A 25763-nucleotide genomic window follows, 5' to 3' on the forward strand; every position below is an offset into this window, starting at 1 on the left:
CATTTAATTAATATAACGACACTCCCCTCATTCACTTAAACTTTTCTTCAATAAGTGAGACTCAATACCTAAAATATTCAATTAAAATATTACTTTAATGCCATAATATTAGGACCTTTCCTTTGATAATTAATAATGTATATATTCTGCCCCTTTACTCTTAGTTTTGTTAATCTTTTGAACAACGTAGTAGTGTCCATGCAACCACTTAATTAAGCAGAGAAGAATTGTTTTACAACCCTAAATCAAAATTTTGTAGCATTACTTGACTTTCGTATTAGATAGAATATTTCCAATTAGCATGATCACTCATGCCAAAAGAAAAAACAAGTACGACAAAGACTTAGAAAAGTAGAACTTGTTGCGAGTTGGAAGAACTTTTTGTCTTGTCCTTCGTTTACACGAAAGACTTACAAATTAAACTAGAAAACTGAAAATCAAACTCCATACCAAAGACACTACTCATAGAGCCTTGAAAATTTTGGAGCAATTGTACATGGAGCAAGCAGCCTCAAGAGTAGACATCAATATCAGAATGTTTGCTGCTAAAAACGTAAGACATGGCCATGAAGCAAAGACATACTTCTTCATTGTCACGTTCATCCTCACCTTCCAACTCTTCGAGTAATAAGTATTTGCACCTTCAATGGCCTTGTCCAGAATTGGAACTTTCGTTGCCCGCACAGACTTCGTCATGCCATTCCATAGCGTTGCCACTTCTCCATCGCTTTTGAGGCGGTTCAAGATGATCCCTGCCTCTCGAAGAATCCTCACATCCTCCTCATCATCAATTATCCCATTCATCAATTCCGTGTAACGTGTAAAAACCATCATCTGGGGCGCAATACATGCCTCGTAGGCAACGAGGTTCCTCAGCACAACTTCCGAGTTATCATCCAAATGAATAACCGGAAGGTAAAATTTACCACAAGACTTGTCGAAATTTATGGATTCCAAGCCACCCTTTGCTGGACGAAATTTGACACCAATTTTATGAAGCTGTGTCACGCTTGGGATTGCAATCTCTTCGACCAAAGGACTTAATTCGTCTTCCGTCTTCCGAGATGCGCTTTCCGCCTCTTCCGCCACATCTCCTGCGGATGATATGATATTGTTTATATCATCCTTGTTTCCAAGATGCAAAACATACAAGAGGATTGTAAATGGTAGTGTAATCAGAAGCTTCATTGCTTTTGACTTGCAAATTTTACCGAGAAGGCGGAGCGGGGCCAAGTTAATATAAAGTAGTGTTGTCAAGAATGATTTCATGGGTTTTCTAAACCATCCAATCTCTACGTCCTCTTTGGGCTTCTCCTGCTCACTGCAATCAGGTTCAAGTTGAAGCTTTGGCGCAACCATGTGGTAGAGAAGTTGTAGCAAATGGGTTCTCTCGAAGCATTCTTCTCTAAAACATTGGTAATTAGTGTACTTGATGGGGGATAGATCTTTGCAAAAACCAATCAGCATGGTGGCAAATACTTCGTCATGATCTTTACCCGGATAAAAACTGTGGACTTCTCTGAGTAAAAAGAGAGGGATTTGGTTTTCCAACTTAATAACATCTCTGAGGATGGTGTGGTGTGCGGTTTTCCTCCTTGTATAGTCGATCAAATGTGCCATCTTAGAAGAGATTCGCATAAGCGAGCCTTCTTCCATTTTGGGAGAGTAGGTTTGGAGATACTCCAACAAGAAGGAAGCATCGATGGCGAATATCCACGCGAGTGTTTCCTGGTCGAACTCCAAGAACCGGTGGTAGCATGCGCGAACAATGCTATCACTTTGTGCAATATGGTTGACCAAGTGGCAGAATTTGATTTGTTGGAGATTCTTTTGCACTCTTTTAGCTGAAGTGAGTTTGTGGTGCTCCATTTCGAAGAGTTCAGGCCGCTGGTGATGGTATGGGCCAAGGGCTATTAGCTGTGGAGTGTATGCATCTGGCTTGAGAGATATTAGGGTTTTGGGTACGCTGAAGATGCTCACGGGAAGGCCTTCATCAACGTTGTCTTGTAGGGCTTCTTCTAGGGCTCGACTTATCTGTATGACCCATTCTTGGCCATAACTAGATTTTGCTGGTTCCATGGCTTTTAACTCTGATGAGATGGTCCGAGGTTTAGGGAGTGAGAGAGAAATGTGTTTGGAAGAGAGAGAAGTATGTCTACTACTTCAAGCCTTCTCTATTGACTACTGTGAGGGAAACAGGATGAGGCACTCTTTTATAATGGGTCGGAAACTTGGAGTTAAAGATCGAAGAGGGAAACTTCAGGGTGAATACGAGGAAATTACTTTAGTGGTTGCCCTCTCGAGCATTAAGGTAGGTGTTGGATGAACCACGAATATCTGTGTCCTTGATGACCAATAAACATCAAGAAAATTAAAGTGGGAGACTAATTAACCATATATAGTATTTTTCTTGGTCATAATTTGTACGCGTTTTATTTTTCTCTGTTTTTGTATGGACTTTTACAAATAAATTAGATTCCAATCTTGCTCTTGTACAATAATTATTTGCATCTTGGGCCCACGAAAGATTTTGTTCCTTCATTAGGTAACGAAAGCACAGTCACATTTGTCTATTTATACATTTTTCTAGAGAATCAAAATGTGTAACATGAGCTAGAAACTGACTCACCCCCAAAAGATTTTGGATTTGTTCATGATGACGATCAAATGATATCAGGTCTTTGTTTCCATTTTTTCATTTAGACCATTTTAAATACAATTTTAATTAAAAAATTGGATCTTCCTCGGCCGTGTGTTTTAGGCCAATTATCAAAGTTTCACGTCCATATATCATAGATGCATGTTGGATGAATCACGAACATTTACGACCATAGATGCATGTTGGAAGAATCACAAAACATCTTGGTCATACTCATATATATATATATATATATATTGAAATCTTGCTCTTGTATTTTTGCTTTTTGACGACGACCCATGATGAAAATAATTATGAATATTGCTTTACTAGTATTTCGTATTAATTGGGTTATGTATTTTGAAAGTGAGTCGCCGACCATATTGTCACTAGACTGATCTTAAAGAGACTTTGGTTACCATTTTCGATTGTTCACACCTTCAGTCACAAAGGTAGAATCATTATTCATTTGAAAAATTGACGAGTCCGCCTCTTAATAAAACCCAGTTTTGACTCAAACTCCTCAAAATATATTTCAAAGTTGTAAGTTCACACCCTGGCCTCGTGCCACGAAAAACGTATATAGAAAACCCCATTACTGTTGATTCCAACGTGGCACTCGACGTCATACTCCTTATAAATTGACGTAGTATTTCACTTTACACTTAAATTATCTTTTATTAAATTATTAAATTTATTTATCAAATTTTACTGCTCAACTTTTCACCCATATTCTACCGCATAACACTCATATGGACGTAAATATATCCAACAGAACCCATGTAACTAACCTGCCAATATATTCATAGAGTTACTTTTTTCAAGAAATTGGAAGAAAAAAAAATGTTACTAAGGTAGGTAGATGGAAGGAGGGATGAAAATGATTTATTTATTTTATCTAAATAGTAATAAAAAGTAAATGATATAATATAAAAAATAAAAATGCTTTGATGTTGTTGCGAGTGACTTGATTTCTTATGTCTTTCATGTGGGGCCGACCAGGTCTTTTGTCTTATGCAATCTTGGAGTTCTCTTATTGGACCCAATTGATGGTTTTCTCTCCTACGCGATTTTATTCCTATTGGGATTGGGATTGGGATTGGTATATGTAGACCAACCAACTTTGCTCCTTATAAAATGAAAGTTGCACAGCATGAAGAGAGCACCGAGTGAAAGAGAGTATTGGTGCTTGTTTAAGATTGCATTAGAAAGTTTAAAAAAATACTTTTAATACTTAAAAAGTTGTGCCAAACAAAAGTAGCTATATTTAGTAAAAAAAATTTAAAAGTACTTTTTTTACTCTAAAAATGCCAAAACGCACTTTTAGCAAAGCTTAAAAATGAAGCACACATTTTTTAACTTAAAAGCTCTATTTCTCAAACGCAATTTCAAATAGGCTCTTAGTTTTTTTACGGTGTTTGTCTTATTGCACTTAGAGAAAAAAATAGTTTTTCTTATATTAGTTTTGTTCTTTTTTGTTATTTTTATCTTTTATGTGAGAATGAAATTCTGGTTGTGTGTGTGTGTGTGGCTTTGGGCTTTGAGTATTTTCTCTCTAGTACTCTTTAATTAATTTGTACCCCATCTTTTGATAGTGAATTTCTTTCTGATCGTCTCTGTCAATGGATATAGGTTTTTTATGCCGGATCACTTAAATCTTGGTATCTTGTGTAATTTATTTATTTTCTACTCTTTTATGTTTCTCTTGGGATCCTGAATTTAATTCTGTATACAACATATGTTGATTTTTTTTTTTTTTTTTTGAGAAAATAGTGTATGAATAATAATGAATTGATGAAAATAGTTGCCAAACAAGGCCTATGCCACTCAAAAACTCTAAGGGTTGATTTGCCTAGCCTAGTTGACCCGCTATAGTTGTAAAATTTACAATTTTACAGGTGAGACCGTGAGTTCACGAATCAGTAACTAAAAACACAAAGAAAGTGGTGTAATGTAAGCCCCCTTTTAACCTGGCAAAAATCTCTCTTCTTTGTTGAATCCAAAATAGTGAAACTCTAAATTGTATTTCTCAAAGGTATGTTACAAAAATATTTGTAGTGAAATTACTTTTTAATGGCACAATTTGCTTTTACCGAAAATAAATAAATTTAAATTCCTCTTACTTTAACATAATGAGAGAGTTTTTCTTTTGATGAATAGTGGCCGGCAATTCGAGTTGGCGTGTTCGGTTTGGGACAATTCATCGGCCTTCAAAGGATTAACCTAACACGACTTCTTTAGCGCCTAAACAGATCAAGACTCATCAACCCTAGCCCAACCTATTTAAATATATAAGTGACATGACATAACTCATTTGTCAAATATGTTGTATTGGGTTGATCCAACCTGGCCCACATAACTCATTTCATCAAAATAGGCGGCGTTGAATTGACCCATTTGAAAAGTCTTTGAAAGCTTACAAGGACTCCGCGTAGTGACTAGAACAAGATTATCTCTATCTTATTTGAACTTGATATTTTTGTCTTCCATATTTTTGTCAAATATAGAAGATAAAAATATATTCTATTATAACTAACGGGATATTATTTAGTTCAAATAAAATAGAGATGATCATAATTCGTAGTGACTAGTGAAGCTTGAATATATAAAGATAAGAAAGCACAAGTACATGCCTCTGCCAAAATCTTTGGAAACCTTAACTTTTCCACGTGCCCTGTCTATACTTATATATAGGTTCTTTAGAAAAAAATAAATAGAATATTTGATTTAAAAAAGATAAAATTTATTATAAAAATTAGTAACCTAAATAGTATATGCATTGCTCTAAATTATTTTTATCTTTATATTAAAAAAAAAAAAAAAAAAAAAAAAAAAAAAAAGCGAAAGAACCCACAAAAATTAGTAATGGCCATAGATTTATTTTATCCCTTCAATTATTGTGTAATGGCGGGAACCACCGGAAGACAGGGAAAATTGCCTGAAATTACGGTTCAAGGTCTGAATGGCTTTTCACTTAAGTCAAAAAGATCACCAAAAGGAGTAATATCTTGGGCAACGAGCTCTAATCTGACAAACTTTTGGGACCCCCCCCCCATTTACTTTTTCAACAACATTGAGCACTTGACCGAAATGCCCCCCCCTAAGCTTTTTCAAACAAATTTTTTTTTTTTTTTCATTAATAATTTTTTATACATATTGGGTTCCTATTCATGTATAGACAAAATTTATAAAAAATATATAAGTACATCTCAAATTACCATTTTATTGTCTACAAGGAGTAGTTCAATCGGCTGTGAACCACGCTTCATGAAGTAATAATTACTAGTTCGAATCTTTTCCCCTCCCCTTGTATGAACATATTAAAAAAAAAAAATTACCATTTTATTAGATTTCATCTTAAAATAATGCCATTTGTAAAACATATTTCCCAAATGGTATTGACCAATCCTTAAACATCTCGTAATGTTTCTAACAAAGAATTGAAAACAAGTCTTAGAAGAGCTTTTAGTCTTGTCGAGTTTTGCTTTGCTAGCATTCATCTCTCTATATGAGCTTTTCTCAGGGCTTAAACTAACAATTTAAACAAAAATAAATAAATAAAAACACACACACAAAAATAGCAAGCATAATCCAAGAATTACGGCAACAAGAAAAGCAATGCATGCAATAGAATAAGAGAAATGTTAAGTTTGTGCAACCAACTCATACCCGCCCGGCCTCGGGGAGCTGTTAAGGCAGTTTGGATGGTAGGTCGTGTGGTAAATTAAACCTTTTTTTTTTTTTTCTACTTTTATTTTCTATTTTTTGAAATAAAAACGTTAACAAGCAACCTAAAACACAAAATTAGGGGTGTCAACCCGGTCCGGTTTTCCGGTTTTTGGCCTAAAACCGGAACCGGAACCGGGGTACCCCGGTTCTCAATTTTGAGAAACCGGAACCGGAACCGAGACCCCGGTTAACCGGGGTCCCGGTTACCGGCCGGTTCCGGTATTACCCGGTCCGGTAACCGGTTTTTTTAAAAAATTCATTTTTGGGCTTATTTTAGGTATTGGGCCTAAAATAAGCCAATTTTTTTTTTTTATAAGTTGGCCCATTTTTAAAAAAATCTATTAGTTTCTTTGTCTAAATTAAAGGGGCTTTGTTGTGATTGTTCCAAATAATTAAAAAATAAACCTTAAAAAGTCCAAAAATCCTAAAAAATCATTATTTTTGCCTATTTGGGCCTTAGAAATAAAAATTTAATTTTTTAAAATACCCTAAACCTAAACCTAAGTGTAAAAAATATTAATATATATAATATATATATTAATATATAAATATAATAATATATAAATATTATTAAATAAAATGGAAACCCGGTTCCGGTATTCCCGGTAAAAACCGGGTACCAAAAACCGGTACCGGAACCGGGGTACCCGGTTTTTAGATTTTTCAAACCGGAACAGGAACCGGGACCCCGGTTTCCCGGTTTCCCGGTTTTCCGGTTCCGGTTCCGGTTCCCCGGTAATTTTTGACACCCCTACACAAAATACTGAAAATTATTTTCACTTTCATGTCATATCAAAGTATTTTTAATTTTTTTTTTTTTTTTAAAAAAAAAAGCATTAACAATCAAGCATTTATCTTTCCCTTTCTTCCTACGGTCCTACCAAATAACACCCTCACTGTCATGCCTTTCTTCTTCGCCTCCCTCTCTCCCACTTCTACCAAAGACGGTGTAAAAAATTTATGTTGTTTCCTTTGATCTCATGAGGAGGTGACATACAATATTCACACACAATATCGATCATGACCAACCATCAAACCCTCTCTCATGAATTGCTCGTATTGTATGTAATATGGACACCTCATTATGTTCAATCTAAATTCAATTTAAATTTGGGTATTGTTAGTGTACAAATCAACACAGCGGCTTCAGGCCACTTTTGAGGGAGGAGCTCCATCTGTAAGAAAGGTAGAAGACGTCAAATGCCCACCCACCCTAGAGGATAGGAGGAACTTTGACACTCAAATCAGTAGAGGGGGGGGGGGGGGGCAGGGCATTTCATTGTTAATGAAAGTATTAGTGATAATGTGTAAAATAGTGAAATTGTGTACTTTAGGCCTTATATACACATATATAGAGCTTTATAGGGTCTTCTAGAGTTTGTTGGAGAAGTCATAGTGGCTTCAAACCCGTCGAATCACATATTGATTAGGCTTAATATGGGGTGTAAGCATTCTTCTTAGATGAGTATTTATTGAGTCCTACATGAGTCCCCTCGAATGATTAGTAAATTTCTCCATGAGAATTTTGAGATGTATGTCCCTAGCCCGCGGATGGGCGTTGCTTGGATTCTCTAGCGGTGAAGTAGCTGAGCCTTACAAGTAGTTAAAAACCTAATAGGTGTTGATTATAGGGGACATAAAGGGTATCAATTGCAATTTGCAAGATGCTAGGGGTTTTCCATACACTCCATTGTGGTGTGTTGCCAACTTCATACTTGATGATTGGATCTTCTTCTAATTATTCTTTTTCTTCTTGTAACCATAATAACCCAATGGCCTCTCCTTCAAAATGAAAATAGGCTATGCAAATTTCTTTGTATGGTTGCATTTTATGGTAGATGTTGTTACTCTACACAATAATAATGAATAATATGAAATTGAAAATAAAAAGAGCAAGAGAGAATCAAGACACATGTTTACGTGGTTCGATAGAGTGTCTACGTTCACAGAAGAGTGCGGTTATATTTTACGATTAATAATTCAGGGTTACAACATAACATACTTATAGAAAAACCCTAATTTAGAAAATAAAATACTTGTTAATCAAATGTAGTTTGTTGGACTAATTTTGATCTAGTGAAAAAGATTGAATTGAATAAATTGAAAATTTAAGATTATAGTATTTCTAAAATTCCAAAAATGCAATGTGTTCAAAATTAGGGAGAATTGCCCCTAAATGAGTAGTTCAATTGACTAGGACCACGCATAATAAATCAGTGATCACTAATTCGAATTCTCATTCTCCTTTTGTGCGGACATGTCAAAATAAATAAATAAATAAATAGGAAAGATTTTCCTTTTTTTTTAAAAAAAAAAAAAAAATCAAAGATTTTCCTTTTCTTGTTCTCTTGTCTTGTGGCCTTGATGATGTTGGATCATTAATATTGTCATCAATGTGCACCAAATAGTTTGGCCCCGCCAAAAAAAAAAAAAAAAAAAAAAGAAGGAAAGTGGGCTAAAAAGTAAAAACGCAAAAAGGGTAATTCCATCACAAAGTGGTGCGAGGCAACTGGAAGTAGCTAGCTCTCACTTCCCTCCTCGGCTCCTCATTTCCAACGGTTAACTCTCTTTCTGTCTCTCAAACACCAGTGAGCGAGCACAGCCCTCTCTCTCTCATAATGTCTCTGCTTTCCATCTTTCTCTTCCTTTTCTCTGCTACAGCATTTTCGTTTTCACACGGCGATTCTCACTTTCCACCCCTCCAAGCGCCACCCACTTCAGGTACTCCTCTGCACTGTACGTGTTTTCTGTTTGGTTGCTCGCTGAGAAAATGTAAGAAGAGAGAAGAAATCACAGTCTTTCTACAAGATTTCTACTTCTCTTTTCCTCATTTCTTTTTCTCAAACACCAAGCAACAGGGCCAAAACTTTTTCCTTTTTTTTTTTATTTTTTATTTTTTATTTCTACCACATTGATGCTCTTTCCTTGCAAATTTTACTTTCTTTTCCAGGGTGGGAAAATGAGGGAAGTTATGGTGTGGAGCACTCATCATGGGGGCCCTCGAGGTCTCTTGTGGAGGGACCCTTCAGTGCACCTGTTGAGAACCCATCATTTGTGTTGGCCTCAGAGAGAACCCAAAGAAAAGACCCTCTTGATGGGTTCAAAAAATACACCAGAGGATGGAATATCAGTGACCACCATTATTGGGCTGTAAGTGTTTTTTTTACCAATCATGACATCCTACTTTTCGGGCAGCTGACATTGTGGTTTGGTGGGTGGGGTTTGTGGTAAATCATGTTAAATTGTCTGTAACTGTTGTGCATGTGCATTTAAGTGAAGATATTGCAATTTATGCCATTTAGTAAAATTCTTATAACTCTCAACTGTTGCCATAATAAGTATTTGTTACTTTTAAATGTGATAAATAATAAGGTAGTAAATGACAAATTCCTAGTATTAGTATGTATCTGGCAGCATTCAATGAGATTGATTTCATGGCTTTTTTTTTTTTTTTTTTTTAATATCTTGAGATTAAACCATATACACACTACAATCAAATGAATATTGTTCCATGCTAAAGCACAAGTAAAGCTCAGGTGCTTGATTTGTTGCTCATACAAGCACCGAATGAACCTAAAATTCGAAGCTTGGCCAATTTGGGATCATACCCACTTGTTGCCAATGAGACTATTTCCTTAACTTAAACCTTACAAAATTGGGGTGAGACAATCTGAATATGCAAATAAGTGAAAAGAAGAGCTTGGCTGAATGAACAAACCATGATTGATTAAGAACTTTAGATAATGTTGGATGCGTTTTACTGCCTTCCAATGGATGTTAGTAGGTTTGTGCATCAACTGACACACGTTATTAACCGCAAATGAGATATCAGGTCTTGTGAGGAATAGATAGATGCCATATAGAATAGAGCCCCAACTGTGCTTCAATATGGTGAGATGTCCTTAGACGTGTCCCCATCAAAGAGAGAGAGTTTGTGGCTAGATGACATGGGCGAAGGCACAGATTTTGCAAGCATCATGTTGATGTGTTAAAGTAATGATTAAGTGATTAAATTTATCTTTTCCTATAAGCTTAAGTTTTTGGGATAAGTGGTGATTTAATATGGTATCAAAGCCAAACATCCTGAGTTCGAACCTTGATTCCGTCAAATAACCCCCCCCATATGTTGGGCCTCACCTATTAAAAGGGAGTTTAAACCCACACGTGAGGGGGAGTGTTAAAATAATGATTAAGTGATTAAATTTATCTCTTTCTATAAACTTAAGCTTTTAGGATAAGTGGTGGTTTAACATCATGTTGGTGTGTTAACGTTGAAGCAAATTAAGAACATATCTTTGTTGAGACAAAAATAAGCCTCCGGAAATAAAGTGTGCTTCAACACCTAAAAAATAGTGAAGGTGTCCCAAATCTTTGACAGTAAATTCCATTCCAATAGATTTAATGACAGAAGAGATGGCAGTGTCATCAGAATCAGTAATAATAATGCCATCAACATACACAAGGAAGAAAATAACCAGCTGGGATTGTCTGAAAAATGAACAGAGAGGTGTCGGCCTTTGAATTAACAAAACCAAGAGCACATAGTTTGTCACATAGGCTCGAATACCAAGCTCTTGGGGCCTGCTTCAAACCGTATAGAGCTTTAGGTGATTTGCAAAAAAATGTGGATGTTGAGGATGAACATACGTAACTCGCCGCCAAATATAAATGGCATATTTGATGTGGCGGTGCTAGATACTCATCAGCATAACCAAACAGTGGGCAGAGCTGCCCACGTAGGTAAGAAACAACTTGTGCTTTCCAAAGGAGATGGTTGTCCTTGGTTAATTTAAGAGAAACAAGATGAGGGAGATGATGGTGAAGAGGTGATAGCAGACATGGGGCACTTTGAGCAGTAGTAGTGGTGGAAGAGGTGGACGAAGAAGAGGGACTTGACATTGTGGCTAAAGGAGTCATTTGTCTTTCTAATGCTTTGATACTATGTAAATGTAATTAAACAATTATAAAAATATCGTAAGCTCTCCACGCCAATTTTTGGAGAGTTGGTATTCATTATTAACATGAAGTATGTTACAGAAGTTTATTCGGAATGAAGTACAAGATGATAGAACCTTAACAGTGTGCTAACTCTTAAACTTAACCTTTGTCTTTATCACTTCGATTTGCTTGAGTCTTTATCAGCTGAACTTTCATCAATACTGTTTAGCTTCTTATTGCTTTCACATTTTCATTGAGGTCGTGCTCTCATATGCATTTCAATGATTGAAATGAATTATCTTATTATCAATTTGTTTCCTTTGGATGGGAGTGATTTTTAATGATCCTCACACAAATCTCTCCTTTTAGTTTCTTTTGTTTCAATGTTGGTGTAACTTTAATATAATGTTTTATTAATGTACATCTTATTTGTTCTTAAATTGGTATTCAGATGTATTTGAACTGCTTTATTCCTTTTCTTAACTTACTTCCTTCTCTATTCTTTGAACGCAGTCGGTGGGTTTTACTGCAGTTCCCTTGTTTGTCATCGCTGCAGTCTGGTTCCTGGCTTTTGGACTGTGCATATGTCTCATCTCTATCTGTTATTTCTGTGTTAAAAGGGAGCCTTATGGCTATTCCGGGACGGCTTATGCACTTTCTCTTATCTTCCTCATAATCTTCACAATTGCAGCCATGTACATATTTCACTCTCTCTCTCTGTCCCCTGTGTTAAGTTGAAATTTCGTCATAAACTGATGTTTTGTTCTCTGGTAACAGTGTTGGATGTGTTGTTTTATATACTGGTCAAGGGAGGTTTCATAGTAGTACAACAAATACATTGGAGTATGTTGTGAATCAGGCAGATTTCACAGTTTTGAAGCTAAGGAATATATCAGATTATCTTGGCGCAGCTAAGCAGCTTGGAGTGGATGAAGTTTTTCTACCTTCTAATGTTCAAACTGATATTGACCTGATTGAAACAAAGATTAATTCTTCTGCTAGTACCCTTGCTGACCGAACAATGGAGAATTCAGATGACATACATGATCTTTTGGATTCTGTGTAAGAAAGGATTATTTAGGCTTGCCTTTTCTATTCTGTTCTTCTGAGAGGTGTCTTGGTTATAAAATGAATATGTTGTTGTTCATGCAGGAGACTGGCACTTATCATAGTCGCCGCTATTATGCTTCTCTTGACATTTCTTGGATGTTGTAAGCCCCTTCAGTAACCTTATTAAGATTCCACGTATTTTTAACTTCCTAAATTTTAACACTTTCAATAGAGGTACTAATTCATTTTTGTATTCCGTTCCTTTGCTTCAGTATTTTCAGTCTTTGGCATGCAATCTCTCGTGTACATGTGAGTGAGTTAATTATGTACGGTATGCTTTTTCCTTTTATGGTATTCCTCATTCTATATAGTTCCAACCATTTCTGCATTTAGTTAGGATCTTTTCTAATGGAATGGTTTTGTATGAATTGTTGCAGCCTGGTGATCGCTGGATGGATACTTGTTACAGGGACATTTATTCTTTGTGGCACATTCCTTCTTCTTCATAAGTAAGTTTTGTAATAATGTGCAACATTTGTAGCTTTCTTATAGTGAAAATGATCTGTAAAGACACTCCATCTCTCGTAAGAGTGAAAATGCACTCAGATGTTACATTTGTAGATGGGAAAAGTATATGAGTTTTGGCTCTAGATTGCTGTGTAGTGCAGTTTTCTTTTCCAAAAGTAGATGCTTACTGAAAAATCATTTTCCCAAGACTGAAGTTCTCTACTGGTTCTAAGTTTTAGGTCTTATTTGGAACATGCAATTATCCTGACTTCCAAAGCTTTTGTTGAATTTTGTGAGATTTGTTCTGTAGTGAACATCCCTCAAAATTCTCTTTGACATAATTATAATTTTCTGCCGTATCCCAATATATTTATTCATCAGGACAATAAGGGAGCTGTTCTTTTCAATCTATTCTCAGCATCGTTTTATTTATATGCTTTTTGCATGCACTGTTTTTTTAGCACATTGTACTAAACCTAGAATTGTTAAATTTATTATAAACTGATGGCAGATTAGTTATAGTAGTAAGTTAGGTATATTCATCATAGTGGAGACTGATGGGCTGGCTGACAAAGATTGCCAGCAAAGCCATGACATTATGGGCATAGAATTATGTTGTTATGCAGTATTCTGTAGATTCATCATCTTTCTATATCACTATAATCTTTTAAAGCAATTAATAGAAAGAAAATGGATCTTGTTTTCTTAGTTGTTTAAAGCTATCACATAAAGCTTGCAGCATACACATATATCTTATTAAGGATAACTATCTATTATTTCTTACAGTAGAAGTTAGCATCTATACTTTGTGAGAGAAGTTAGCATCTTGGCAATGAAAAGAAATTTCATAATCTCATTTGCTCAAAGTGCTAAGTTTTTCAAATCCAGTTTTGTGCTTATGATGACTCAACTGTTTAAAAAATTTAAAATGTAGTTCGACTCTTGTGCTAATAAGCATGTTTATTCTAAGTGCAAGCTTAATGTGTTTTTCTTTTTAATTCTTTTTTCTCCTTAAAAGAAGAAGAAAGTCCTGCTTTTTCCTCAGGAACTTTGTTCTTTTGCTTGCAATCTTTTAACCAAGAAGCTGATTTTTTTTTTTTTTTTTGACCTACTAGTGTGGCTGCGGACACTTGTGTTGCAATGGATGAATGGGTTCAAAACCCTACTTCTCATTCTGCTTTAGATGATATACTGCCATGCGTGGACAATGCAACTGCACAAGAAACGTTGTTGCGGAGCAAAGAAGTCACTTCAGAACTTGTCGATTTGATCAACCAGGTCATCACCAATGTCTCTAACTTAAATTTCGCCCCCGGCTTCAAACAAATGTATATCAATCAGTCTGGTCCATTGGTGCCCATCCTCTGCAACCCATATGATCCTGACTTCACGGATCGACCTTGCACTTCTGGTGAAGTTAATTTGATCAATGCATCAGAGGTAAGAACCTAGCAACATGTTTTGATAAATAAGGATAGCATGCAAATTCTTTTCTGAAATTAGTCTTCGTCCATGTATTCACATGGCGTCATTTTCAATTACTTTTACAATATGGAACGATTTTGCGAAGCATTTGGAGCCTTAGTACTTTCTGAAAATGTTTTTGAAAGAATGGTGTTGGCCAAGATGACCAAACCGTGTAGTAAATTATGTATTTATAAGTTACAAAGGACAAGATTACAAATGATGATCTCAGAATTTGAACTTTACAATTCAAACTATTACAATTAGATAAACGAGTGTTCTTCTAAGTTTGGATGAAGGCAATCCCCTGCCCTCCAGCAAGTTTTGCAACGGTGTTGAATCATCAACTTATTCCAAAAGTTTAAGCCGTAGAATATTTAATTGAAATAGAAGGTAAACTGTAAAGTTAAGGTTCAAATTCAGGACTTTTGACTTTGATACTATGTTAAATCACCACTTTGTTCCAAAAACTTAAGATGAAAAAAGAGAGTAAATTTAATCATTTAATCTGAAAAATTTTGAACTAAAGTCATCTTTGAAACTTGGAACTATATCTTGGACTGCATCTTCATCTCTTGCCTTATTTAGTGTTTGACACAAGTGCATTATCTCGAGCTATCTCTTGGACTAAATTTTGACTTCTTGTTTTAACTGCTGGTTGTTGTTGGATGTCTTAGAGCATGTCTGAGATTGTGTTTGAGAAATAGAGCTTTTAAGTCAAAAAACGCTTTTTGACAAAAGCTTCATTTTTAAGCTTTTGACAAAAATGTGTTTTAGTCATTTTTTGGCTTTTTAAACTCTTAAAAGCACTTTTAATTTTTTTTATCAAACGGGTACTTTTTTTCTTCAAATTGACTTTTTGAATGTTAAACATACTTTTAAGCCCATCAAAAACACACCCAAACATGCCCTTATACATGTACTTTTAACACATACATTTGATTCTTCTAGGTTTGGAGTAGCTATGTCTGCCAGGTTTCAGCAGCTGGGATATGTTCCACAACAGGGCGTTTGACCCCTACATTCTACAACCAGATGATAACTGGAGTAAACATGGGCTTTGCCTTGTATAATTATGCTCCTTTCCTGGTTGATCTTCAAAACTGTGCATTCGTGCGCGAAACGTTCGGTGAAATATACAGGGATCATTGTCCCGGCCTACGGCGATACAGTAGATGGATCTATCTAGGGCTAGTGATGGTCTCTACCTCAGTTATGCTCTCATTGATCTTCTGGGTTATCTATGGGAGGGAAAGGCGTCATCGTGTTTATACCAAAGAGAAAGAGGCCAAGTCTAAATCAACTGAAGCTCTTGAAGGAAGCAAAGATCATTAAGAGAAGCTCTACATTATTTCCACTGCCCACACATAGCGTGGACAATTTCTCTACATTCAGTTTGGTTTCCAGGTTATGTGTAGATCCTTAAATGGTGGTTGAAATAACTGCTTTTTGTCATGCTTTTTCACATTGTTTGGTTTTCAGGTTCTGCATACACGCATGCTTTTACACTGATTCTGATAAGGTTGTTGGAAACAAAAGAAGTAAAAGAGTGAAGATATTAAAAATAGCAATAGAATTAAGGTTGGACAAAATTTCATACAAAATTGGATTGGGTGAAATTTCTTCAACTAGTCTATTAAATTGTCATGTGTTTCTTGACACATGAGAAGAACATATGTTTTTAAGGGCTTGATTGGTCAAAAAGTCCGTTTGTAAAAAAAAAAAAAAAAAAAGTATCCGTTTGGTAAAATAAATTAAAAGCGCTTTTAATTGTCCAAAAAGCCTAATAAATGACTAAAATGTACTTTTAGCAAAAGCTAAAAAAACATTTTTTTGACTTAAAAGCTATATTTTTCATACATAATTCCACATATGCTTTAATAAAATTTCTCCCAATTCTTTTAACGTTATTAAGAAAAAGTATTTCTTGTATGCTTAAGGGATGCATGACAATTTTATGGATCGGGATTAAGACCTTCCTCCGATCCCGTCAGAGGAAAATTGTCTTTAAGGTGGACAAAGAGTCAAATGCATGAGAATTAAAATATATATATATATATATATATATATATATATATAGAAACACATGTTAGTTTAAAAGAAATTATTCTAATTCAGTTTAGAGAAAAATTAACTATTTATTAGTTTAGAAAAAAAAAAAATTTATATTAAGTAGTGGCGAGATTTTTTTTTTTTTTTTTTTTTAAGTGAATGGACATGAGAAAAAGTATTGAACCGTACATAGATGCTGCTTCGGCCGGTTTAGAAAGCTAACAGCTACAAGCAACTTAAAGACTGCCGCAATGAAGACTCGGTTTTTTGGCCCGGCAAATATAAAACTCGTTTTGTGGTTGAATGTATATTACTGGACAAAATCAAATTTACTTCCCAAGTTTTCACGTAATTTTTATTTAATCTTTTTAGAATTTCAATTTTGACAATTAGATTTTTGGGCAATTTTTTATTATTCTAAATAGATCGCTACATCATCTTAATGTTTAATTATTTTATTTTTTTAACGGGAATCTTGTGATTTTATTGATAAAAAGATCAAAAGCATAAAGCTCTTACATTATCGAGCATAAAGATATGAAAAATCATAGCCCAAAGCTATTAGGTTACAAAGTCATAAATACAATACAGATCTTACAATTAAATATTATCTATGTCCTCAACTTTTTCGCTAACCTACATATAATTGCAGTTATGGAACAAATCTGTTCTTGGGTAGACTAGATCTAAGATATAGGTAGCCATATTCCCAACCTTTATTTTTCGGCCATGAAAGAAAATCACTCACACCGATCTAATCCTGTTTGACCCAACAGTCAGGAGACTAAATTCTTCACTCCATACATCGCTCGTGAGAGAGTAACTTAATGTTTAATTAATTAACATAATGTTATGTCAGACTAATCAATTAACACAGCATGGCTCTTATTTGATACACCATGTAACAATTGTAAGAGTCATGTGGCATAATTACATTAAAATTACAAATTATATTTATAATTTAACTTAACTATGCCATGTGGCACGTATAGTAGGTACATGATGTGCCAAACAAAAGTCACGTGACATTAATTGATTAGTCTGATATGATATACTGTTAATCAACTGAACGATAATTCCATAGAGTGGCCTATTTAAAGCCAAAAATAATAATAATAACAACGACAAAATTAAATTTGATTTATATGTCCCAAGTTGTCTCCCTTTTGCTTTCTTTTTAAAACAAAAACATTACAAACATTTCAAAACACAAATTACTCTTATTTTTATATCATGTTAGACTACTTTTTCAAATAAATAATACCCTTTGAAAAGAATTAACATGGGTCCCAATTATGCCTCCTGCGATGCCTTTTCATATTGAGAAATACAAATTTAGAATTCTTGATGAACATGGTAACCATGATTACTTTCAAAAAATATCTATATAAATATCTTCGTGGAAGCATCTTAAGCCTCTTTAAAGGGCAAGCTCTTGTGACTTGTATCAATCACGAGACCAGATTTCAAAGGGAAGAACAATTCTTTACAACTTTTCAGCACATTTTTAAATGAATGAATGAGACGGGTATAACTGAAATTGTTGACCTAGTTATAAATTTAAATTAACCTTTTTGTTTTGTTGAGAAAATTGAAGATACTTTTAATAATGCAGAAATAATTGCAATTTATTGACTACAACGTGAGATAATTATGTGATAAGTGGAATAATAAGCATCTTAAGCCTCAATTTTTTTTTTTTAGGGTTTGGCCCAAGGGGGTGGTTCGGCCACCCCTGTCCTTTTTTTATTATTATTATTTTTTTAGATTTAAATTTAAAAATTAAATTTTAAAAAATTAATATTTTAATGAGGTGAAACGATGCGTTTTGACCAAGACTAACAGCTGTTAAAAAATTTTGACGGTAGGAATTTTCTCGGCATTTCAATTGACCGAGGGAATAAATTGTCGAAAATAAAAAACTTAGGGAGATAAAAATTTTGACGTGTTGACCCAAGGACTTTAGATATATTTACCCTAAAAATAAAGGTAATTTTTTTTTTTTGCTACTAATAAAGGTAATTAATATATAAGAAGTATAATTATGACATATATAAATTTTTTTAAGACGAGCCAAACACGTTTTAGAAAAGAAAAAAAAAAAAATTAAAAAGTCCATAAACTCTCCCCACAATGGGCCCCCTAAAGAAAGGGGGCTGGGCTTACAGCCGACCCTTGACTAATTCTTAAACTGGAGTCATACATTGTTGACTTGACAACCTTATGCTATGCTGGCTTTGGACAAGTCTTCCAATTAATTTGGGTCCGGAAAAAAACAAAATTTGGTTGAAATAATTTTCTATAATTTAGTTTATTAAACTTGCATCAGTCCTTACAAGTTACAACATGTAATTCACTAGAAATTAAAAATATACGTAAGAATTTTTTATATATATATATATATATATATATATATATATATATATATATAATGGAAGAAAGTTTCTTTTAAGTTTTGTTTATTTCAATGTAAAATGTTTCTATTATAAAAACATTTTCAGCGAAATGATTTTAGCTAAAAACATTTTCGGCATTCAATTCATACAAAAAATCAGCGACGACAGGAAATTGTTGGCGACATCCAACGGCAGCAACTGGCAGGCAACTACCGAAAACAACCAACAACATCTAATAGTGGCGGAGAATGAATTGCGAAAGAATGCGTGAGAGAAGAAAATGCTCAAATTTGCAAAATGGTTTACAGTTTTAAAAAAGAGAAACAATTTTACGAAAATTAAATAAGGTTTTCCTTGACAACTAAAAAGTTTATGGTTTGACCACGATTTTCGGTCGTACCAAACACTGAAAAGTAAAAAAAAAAACATTTTACATTGAAACAAACAGAGCCTCAAAGTAATTCAAAATAAAACTTTGTCCATTGGGTTAATAGAAATGTAAACTTAGAGACTATACAATGAGTTTGTTTATACCTTATGTTGCACCATAGAGTTGCTAATGTCAAACTTAAAAGAGAAAATCAATGGCTTTGTAGTTGAGTAATGTTAAAGTTTAATTAAATGATTAAATTCATTATTTCTTATCAACTTAAACTTTTGAAATAAATGATGATTTAACATGTTATCATAACAGTTATTTTTGCCCATTAGATTCCCCCAAGTGAGACACCCGAAAATGTTAAAGTGCCCATAAGGTCCACGAGGCCAAGAAATGCTAATGAGTCCCATTTTGGTACTCCCCTAGAGTTCATACCCTGCTAAGGAAAGGCGGGAAAAGGTGTCTATAAATAAGAGAAGCTATTCCTTAGGTATGATCCCATTCCCTCACGTATTTGCATTCTTCTAGCCTATTTTTCCTCTTCGGTCACCGACTTAAGCATCGAAGGTGGCCTCCACTAACGTATCCAACAAGCCTATTTGCTGACCTTTCATCTGTCTTGCAGGCATCTTTGGCGTGCGGTCAACTATATCAATGTAAAGAATTAATAGCTTTATATGTAGGGTCTAGGGAGATGACCAAAACAAAGCCCAAGTGATTTTTTTTTTTTTTTCCTTTTTCTAATATTTCACTTTTGACAAAACTGACTGAAGATCCTGAACTTGAAATACAAGTTATTAACCTAATTTTTGCTTTTCTAGATTAGGTATCTTTTTGGCATCTTATGGATGCATTTAAAGTAAAGCCACATGAGCATTACCCTCTTTCCACTTCACCTCCAATTTGGTCGCTCTGCAATCCAACAATTGACCAATCTCCAACCGTATAAACCTTTTATGTTTCTCTTTTATGTTTCTTCTTCAACCAACCTCTGAGTAATTTCCCAACTGCCACCCATGTGGGTTGTTTGCTAATTATTCTCTCTTTCTCTCTCTCTCTCTCTAGCTTTCTTTAGATGAAAGATTTTCCTTATTCCTTCACTTATCTAAAAATAAATAAAAAATATTTCTTAGGGTTAAATTCACTTTACCCCTTGAAGTTTCAAGAGTTTTTCAATTCGAACTCCAATATTTAAAAATTGACAATGTACTCCCCTAATGTTTCAAAAAATTTCAATTCAGACCCTCCGTTACTAATGAGGACAAAATTGAAATAGATAGCATCAAAATCTCACGTGGGACAATTTTCGTCCAATTATACAGAAATTAGTAACGGAAGGTCTGAATTGAAATTTTTTGAAACATTAGGGGGGTACATTGCCAATTTTTAAATATTAGGATTTGAATTAAAAAACTCATGAAACTTTAGGAAGTAAAATGAATTTTCTCCTATTGCTTGTTCCTTCCATCATTTGGGTAGAAAGTTTTCTTATTCTAAATGCTTAAAGTAATAAAAAAAAATTATAAATTTAATTATTTAATTAATATTATAAAAAAAAATTAAAATTTTTTTAAAAAAAATCCACACAATGTGCCAAATGCCCCTGAAAATCTAGGATATTTAAAGCCAAATGGATATGTCCAAATTGATTAGATGAACTCCAAAGAGATGGAGAATCTTTAAGGAGCTATCCAACTTGCAAGCACCCTAGAATGTGCCAAAGGGCACTGCAATGCAAGAACTTGTCATTTATATATTATTCGAATAATATATAAATGACAAGTTCGAGAAATAATATATATATATATATATATATATATATTATTCGAGAAAAATGTTAATGGATAAATGACAAGTTCAATGCATATATATATATATATATATATATATATATATAATTTTAAAAGAAAAAGCTTAGCCGAAATCCCAGGGAAACCTCCAAAATTATGGAAGGACGAAGAAACACCTCTTCAGCATCGCCTTCGAGAATGCCGTGTGAAAAGCTCGAACTGAAAGCAACCTCTGGGACTTGGGAGTAATAAAGCCGTGAATAAGAGTAAAAAAAAAAAAAAAAAAAGGAGGTAAAATAATAAATATAAAAACGAATTATTTGTGTCCATTCAATTGAAGAATTATTGATGTTGAAACAAGATAAATGCTTGCCGTATCAGATTCTGTTACCACTAACATTAAAAAGCTAAAATTTAATTAAATTGGGTTGCCAAAATTATTGATGTTCATCCTGACTTTCGGGTTGAGGAGGATGAGTTTCGGCTTGGAAGTTCTTTACTCTTAGAACCGAAGAATAAGCGCTGTCTATGCATTAGTTTGTATCTGTTTGGTACAGATCTGTGGTTAAACCGGTAACTTTAACTTCGACTATGATTTGCTTCAGAGGCTTTTGTTTTGTTTGTAAGAACTGTTGCTCGAGACTTTTTATCAAAGAATGAGTATGGATGTTTTCCCTAAAAAAAAAAAATTATTGATGTTTATTGGTCTTAAAATTTTATGAAATGGAGATGATTAGCTACATTTGTTAATATTTTTAGAGGGTTTTTTTTTTTTTTTTTTTTAACATGTTTTGATATGGTTTAAAAATAAAAATAATTTTGAGTGCTTTGTGTTTTTGTTTATTTGTTAATGTTTTGTTTTGAAAAAAAAATAAATAAATAAGGAAAAATAGTTATCAAACAAAGTATATTTTAGAGTAATGTTAGAAACCCAATTTGTATTTCATAATTATCTAATATTAATGCTTACATGATTTAAAGGTTGCTTGATAAAAAAAATGATTTTTAACATTATTTATATTTTTACCAGATAATATTATATACTATATTTTTATTTATCATCTCATAATATTAATATCTAAAAATTAATTGAGATTATCACGTTAATATTATGAAATAATTATAACTTGCTTATACAAAGGGTAAGGTGGAGTCGTCGAGATTCAATCAATTTCTAACATTATATTATCTCTTTGAACAAAAATATATATATATATATATATATATATTTTTAATAGCCGGGGAAAACAGAACAAAAGAATAAGCCAATAAATGATTTGATAATTTGTCACAGCTGTCATACTTTTATTAATTTATTATTACCATATTCTATGTAAGTGGTGTTTTAATTTTTTATTTACCTTGGATTTTTCAAAACATTATATATATTCAAGGCTTAATCATCCTCATCTCCTGGTATGAATGGATTATGGATAGGATTTAGCAGATCGAAAGCTAATTGATTGGTTGATTTTAATTATATTTAATTATTTTTTAATTCCACTTTCAACAATTTTTAAGACCAATAATGTAGTACCTGCAACTTGAGGCAGTTGACTCTATCTCTTTACAAGTTCGAGCCAAGTGGCTTCCAGGGTTTTAGGTCAGTTGACTCACACCACTTTTATCATTATTTTACAACTTGTTTTTTATAGGTGTTAATATATAATTGGAGGGTGTTAATTTTTTTTTTTTTTTTTTTAGTAGTTAATGTGGATCTAATCATATATGTTTACATGTGTCAGCAAGTTGTAAAAGAATTGTAAGTGCATCATCACTCTTTTTAATAGGATCAACATGATCTTAAAGCGAGTGATTCTCATATACATTTTTAAAATTTATATGAGAATCACGGGTTCTAAAGATATATGTCAATTTTAGAATTTGTCCAATTAAAAGTTCAAAGTCATCTCCATTTCTAGTTTAGTTTGGTTAACATTCAAATAAGTGTTAGTTTAAGAACAGAGAAATGTTGTTTAGTAAACAGACTGCTATACGTTTGTTGTAGTGAAAAACTGAAAATCAACCATTGATTTTTCTTTTTTGGAAGCTCTTGTTGATTTAAATGTTGATTTTTACTGCTATATCAACACAGTTATATGGCAGATAGCAGTTTACTAAATAACATTACTTTTAAGTATAAGATATAGCTTCAATTAGATTAACAAGTCCTAGTGTGTCAGAAAAATTAGGCAGAGAGTTGGCTTTGTTTGTTAAAACTTTTTCTTTTTACCTTGCGTTTTTTTATTTTCAAAATAAAAACATTAACATATAGTATAAACATAAAACACTCTTAAAAACATAAAAACAATTTTCACGTTTATATCATATATTATAACACTTTTTCAAACCAAACACAAAACATACTCCTAAAATGCATTAACAACACATAGTCATCTGATTTTACATGAGCTTAGTGCTCTTGAGCTATTTAGAAAAGGGTTAATTATTAGATCCTCACGGTTAAGTTAGGAAAGCCATGATTGATTTGAATTATATAGCATACCTCACAATATTAATCTGACAGTTCCAATTAACCTTTAATTTAATTTTTTTAATAATGACTTATTTAATGATTGATTAGAACTATTACATTAGTATTGTGAAAAAAAAAATAGCATTATGAAAAGAAAAAGAAAAAAAAAAAAAAAAAAAAGGAAAAGAAAAGAGAAGATAGACAAACACTTCTCTATAACCTACTTTTTAATTGATCAAGTATGATCTAAGCAGATAAACCCTAAACTAAAATATTGGGGAGAATCACTCATATCTCACTTGATGTATCAACTTTCCAAAGACTACAATATCCTTCCAAAAGAAAGCCAAAGAACAAATTTTAATAATGATTTTTTAAAAAAATATTATGAGTTCTTCAAATTCAATAAATATTGTTTACTAACTGTTTGAAATTTGACTATCTCAACACATAAAACACCATGAGGTATAAATGAATTAAGAAAACTCAATAAAAATTAATAAAAATGATCATGATATCATCATTGCTTAAGTAACCATCCACTATCAATGCCATTAATTAATTTCAATAGCATAGTAGGTACCTATTATACGTGTTCTTGATAAGTAAGGACTTTATTGAAGAAAAAAAAATCTCAACAAAAGCAAAAGAATCCCAACTCGCAAGCAACTTAAAAATATCATCCTATAAAAATACATTAAATTTATCAATTTTTATCTGTTTAAGTATTTCTGTCATTTATATTCTATTTCAATTAAATATTCAACATGTTGAATTTCGTTTAAACTTGACCGAAAAAATAAAATAAAATAAAATAAGAAAGACTTTCTTATACAATTAAATGTCATCGAGTGAATCACATCATCGTAATTTAAAATAGGCACCATTAAATTTGGAAAAATTAATATAAATAATAAAATAATTCATATTTATTTAAAGTGAAATGAAAGGATATTAATCCTAATTTCTTCCTCCTCACATCTTCATTTCTTCAACAACAATAATGGCTTCCCCAACTACAAGTCTACCACCAAGAAAAATGGAAAAGATTGACATGATTGTGCATTTTACTTGGAGTCCAAAGTTGAGTAAATCCCATTTGTGCCATTGAGAAATACTGTGGAGTTTTTTTTTTTTTTTTAGACAAAAATATTAACAAATAATTTAAAATACAAAATATTTTTTAAACAAAAATAAAAATAAAAATAAAGAGCATTAACAAACAGGTTAAGATAATCATTTGAAAATGAGTATTTCGCATTGATCGACATGATAACACATCACATCATGTCGATCAATGTGAAATGAATATGAAAAAGAAGCAAATCTCTAGTAAACTTTAGAGTTTAGGGTTTAGACAGAATAAAGTCGCCCGTCAAGGTATCTAGAGAGTTTGACCAAAAAGCCACCCATCCATAATGGAGCAAAGCAAAGCAAAAAAAAAAGAGTGATGTAGAAGTGTCATGAAAGCAGGATCAAGTCGTTTATACTGATTTGAATTTGAATTGGTCTAAGAAAACAGCCACTCCTAGGGCCCTCTCAGCTCCTCTAAAGACCACCGTGATGCCAACGTTATTGGACTTTTTATAATATAAAACCAAACATCTCCGCTCCGTACGTGAATAGCTACTTGTTTTCCTAATAATCTATTTATGTTTTGAATTATTTATGTACTTTATTCTTGTTGTTAACAGTATTATTATTTTTATTATAAGTTTCTTATAAGAATTTGGATTTTCGGTCATTTTTTGTTCATACATAAAGAAAATTCTACCCGAACAAGGCGCTGTAAAAGAAGTTTGTTACCGGAACAAGGCTCTCCCTCCCGAGTGAGACAGGATATTCTTCTGCACGAGCAAGAGAGCTCTTTCTCACATACTCATCCGAGAAAGACGAGACAAATAATAACAAGAATTCATGTTACATCAAAATATTTAAAAAAACACCGACATGTTACATAATACACATCATTTTCTCAAACATCTTTTCACTATCTCTTTTTGCAAATCTAATGAATCTACCATTAGATTTTTGGACTCATGTGAGTTACATGAATAGAGATTTTCGGCTGCTTCAAGTGTCAGACAATTTACCTTTTTTTTTAAAAAAAAAAATTAAAGAAAATAGATATTAAAGGAGAATTTAAATTTGAAAGATTAGCACAAAATTTAAGGTATTAACACCAAATTTGAAGCATTAGCACCAAATTTAGGATGATTAAATCATTTAGGTGATATCATCCTTAAAGGGTTAATCTTCCACCCCTAGATTTTAGTTTTGAATAAAAAAAACAAGTTTTGAGGCATTAAAAACTAAATATTAACTCATAGAAATTTAACTAAAA

At 33.1% G+C, this 25763-nt stretch overlaps 1 protein-coding gene and 1 pseudogene across 1 annotated transcript; one reads left to right on the forward strand and one right to left on the reverse strand.

Annotated features, from left to right (window-relative positions):
• Window positions 1–462: 462 nt before the first annotated feature.
• LOC132189602 (putative UPF0481 protein At3g02645 pseudogene) lies at window positions 463–3267 on the reverse strand (annotated as a pseudogene).
• A 5605-nt stretch (window positions 3268–8872) lies between these two features.
• LOC132189835 (uncharacterized) lies at window positions 8873–15779 on the forward strand. The gene is made up of 9 exons (XM_059604643.2): window positions 8873–9088; window positions 9318–9517; window positions 11819–12000; window positions 12083–12367; window positions 12458–12516; window positions 12628–12664; window positions 12793–12864; window positions 13978–14302; window positions 15278–15779. The coding sequence occupies exons 1-9, from the start codon at window positions 8986–8988 to the stop codon at window positions 15659–15661; spliced, it is 1647 nt and encodes a 548-aa protein (XP_059460626.2). The 5' UTR covers window positions 8873–8985; the 3' UTR covers window positions 15662–15779.
• Window positions 15780–25763: the final 9984 nt, after the last annotated feature.

Source organism: Corylus avellana, chromosome 9 (genome assembly GCF_965113065.1).
Source record: "Corylus avellana chromosome 9, dhCorAvel1.hap1.2, whole genome shotgun sequence".
In the NCBI taxonomy this organism is placed as follows: domain Eukaryota; kingdom Viridiplantae; phylum Streptophyta; class Magnoliopsida; order Fagales; family Betulaceae; genus Corylus; species Corylus avellana.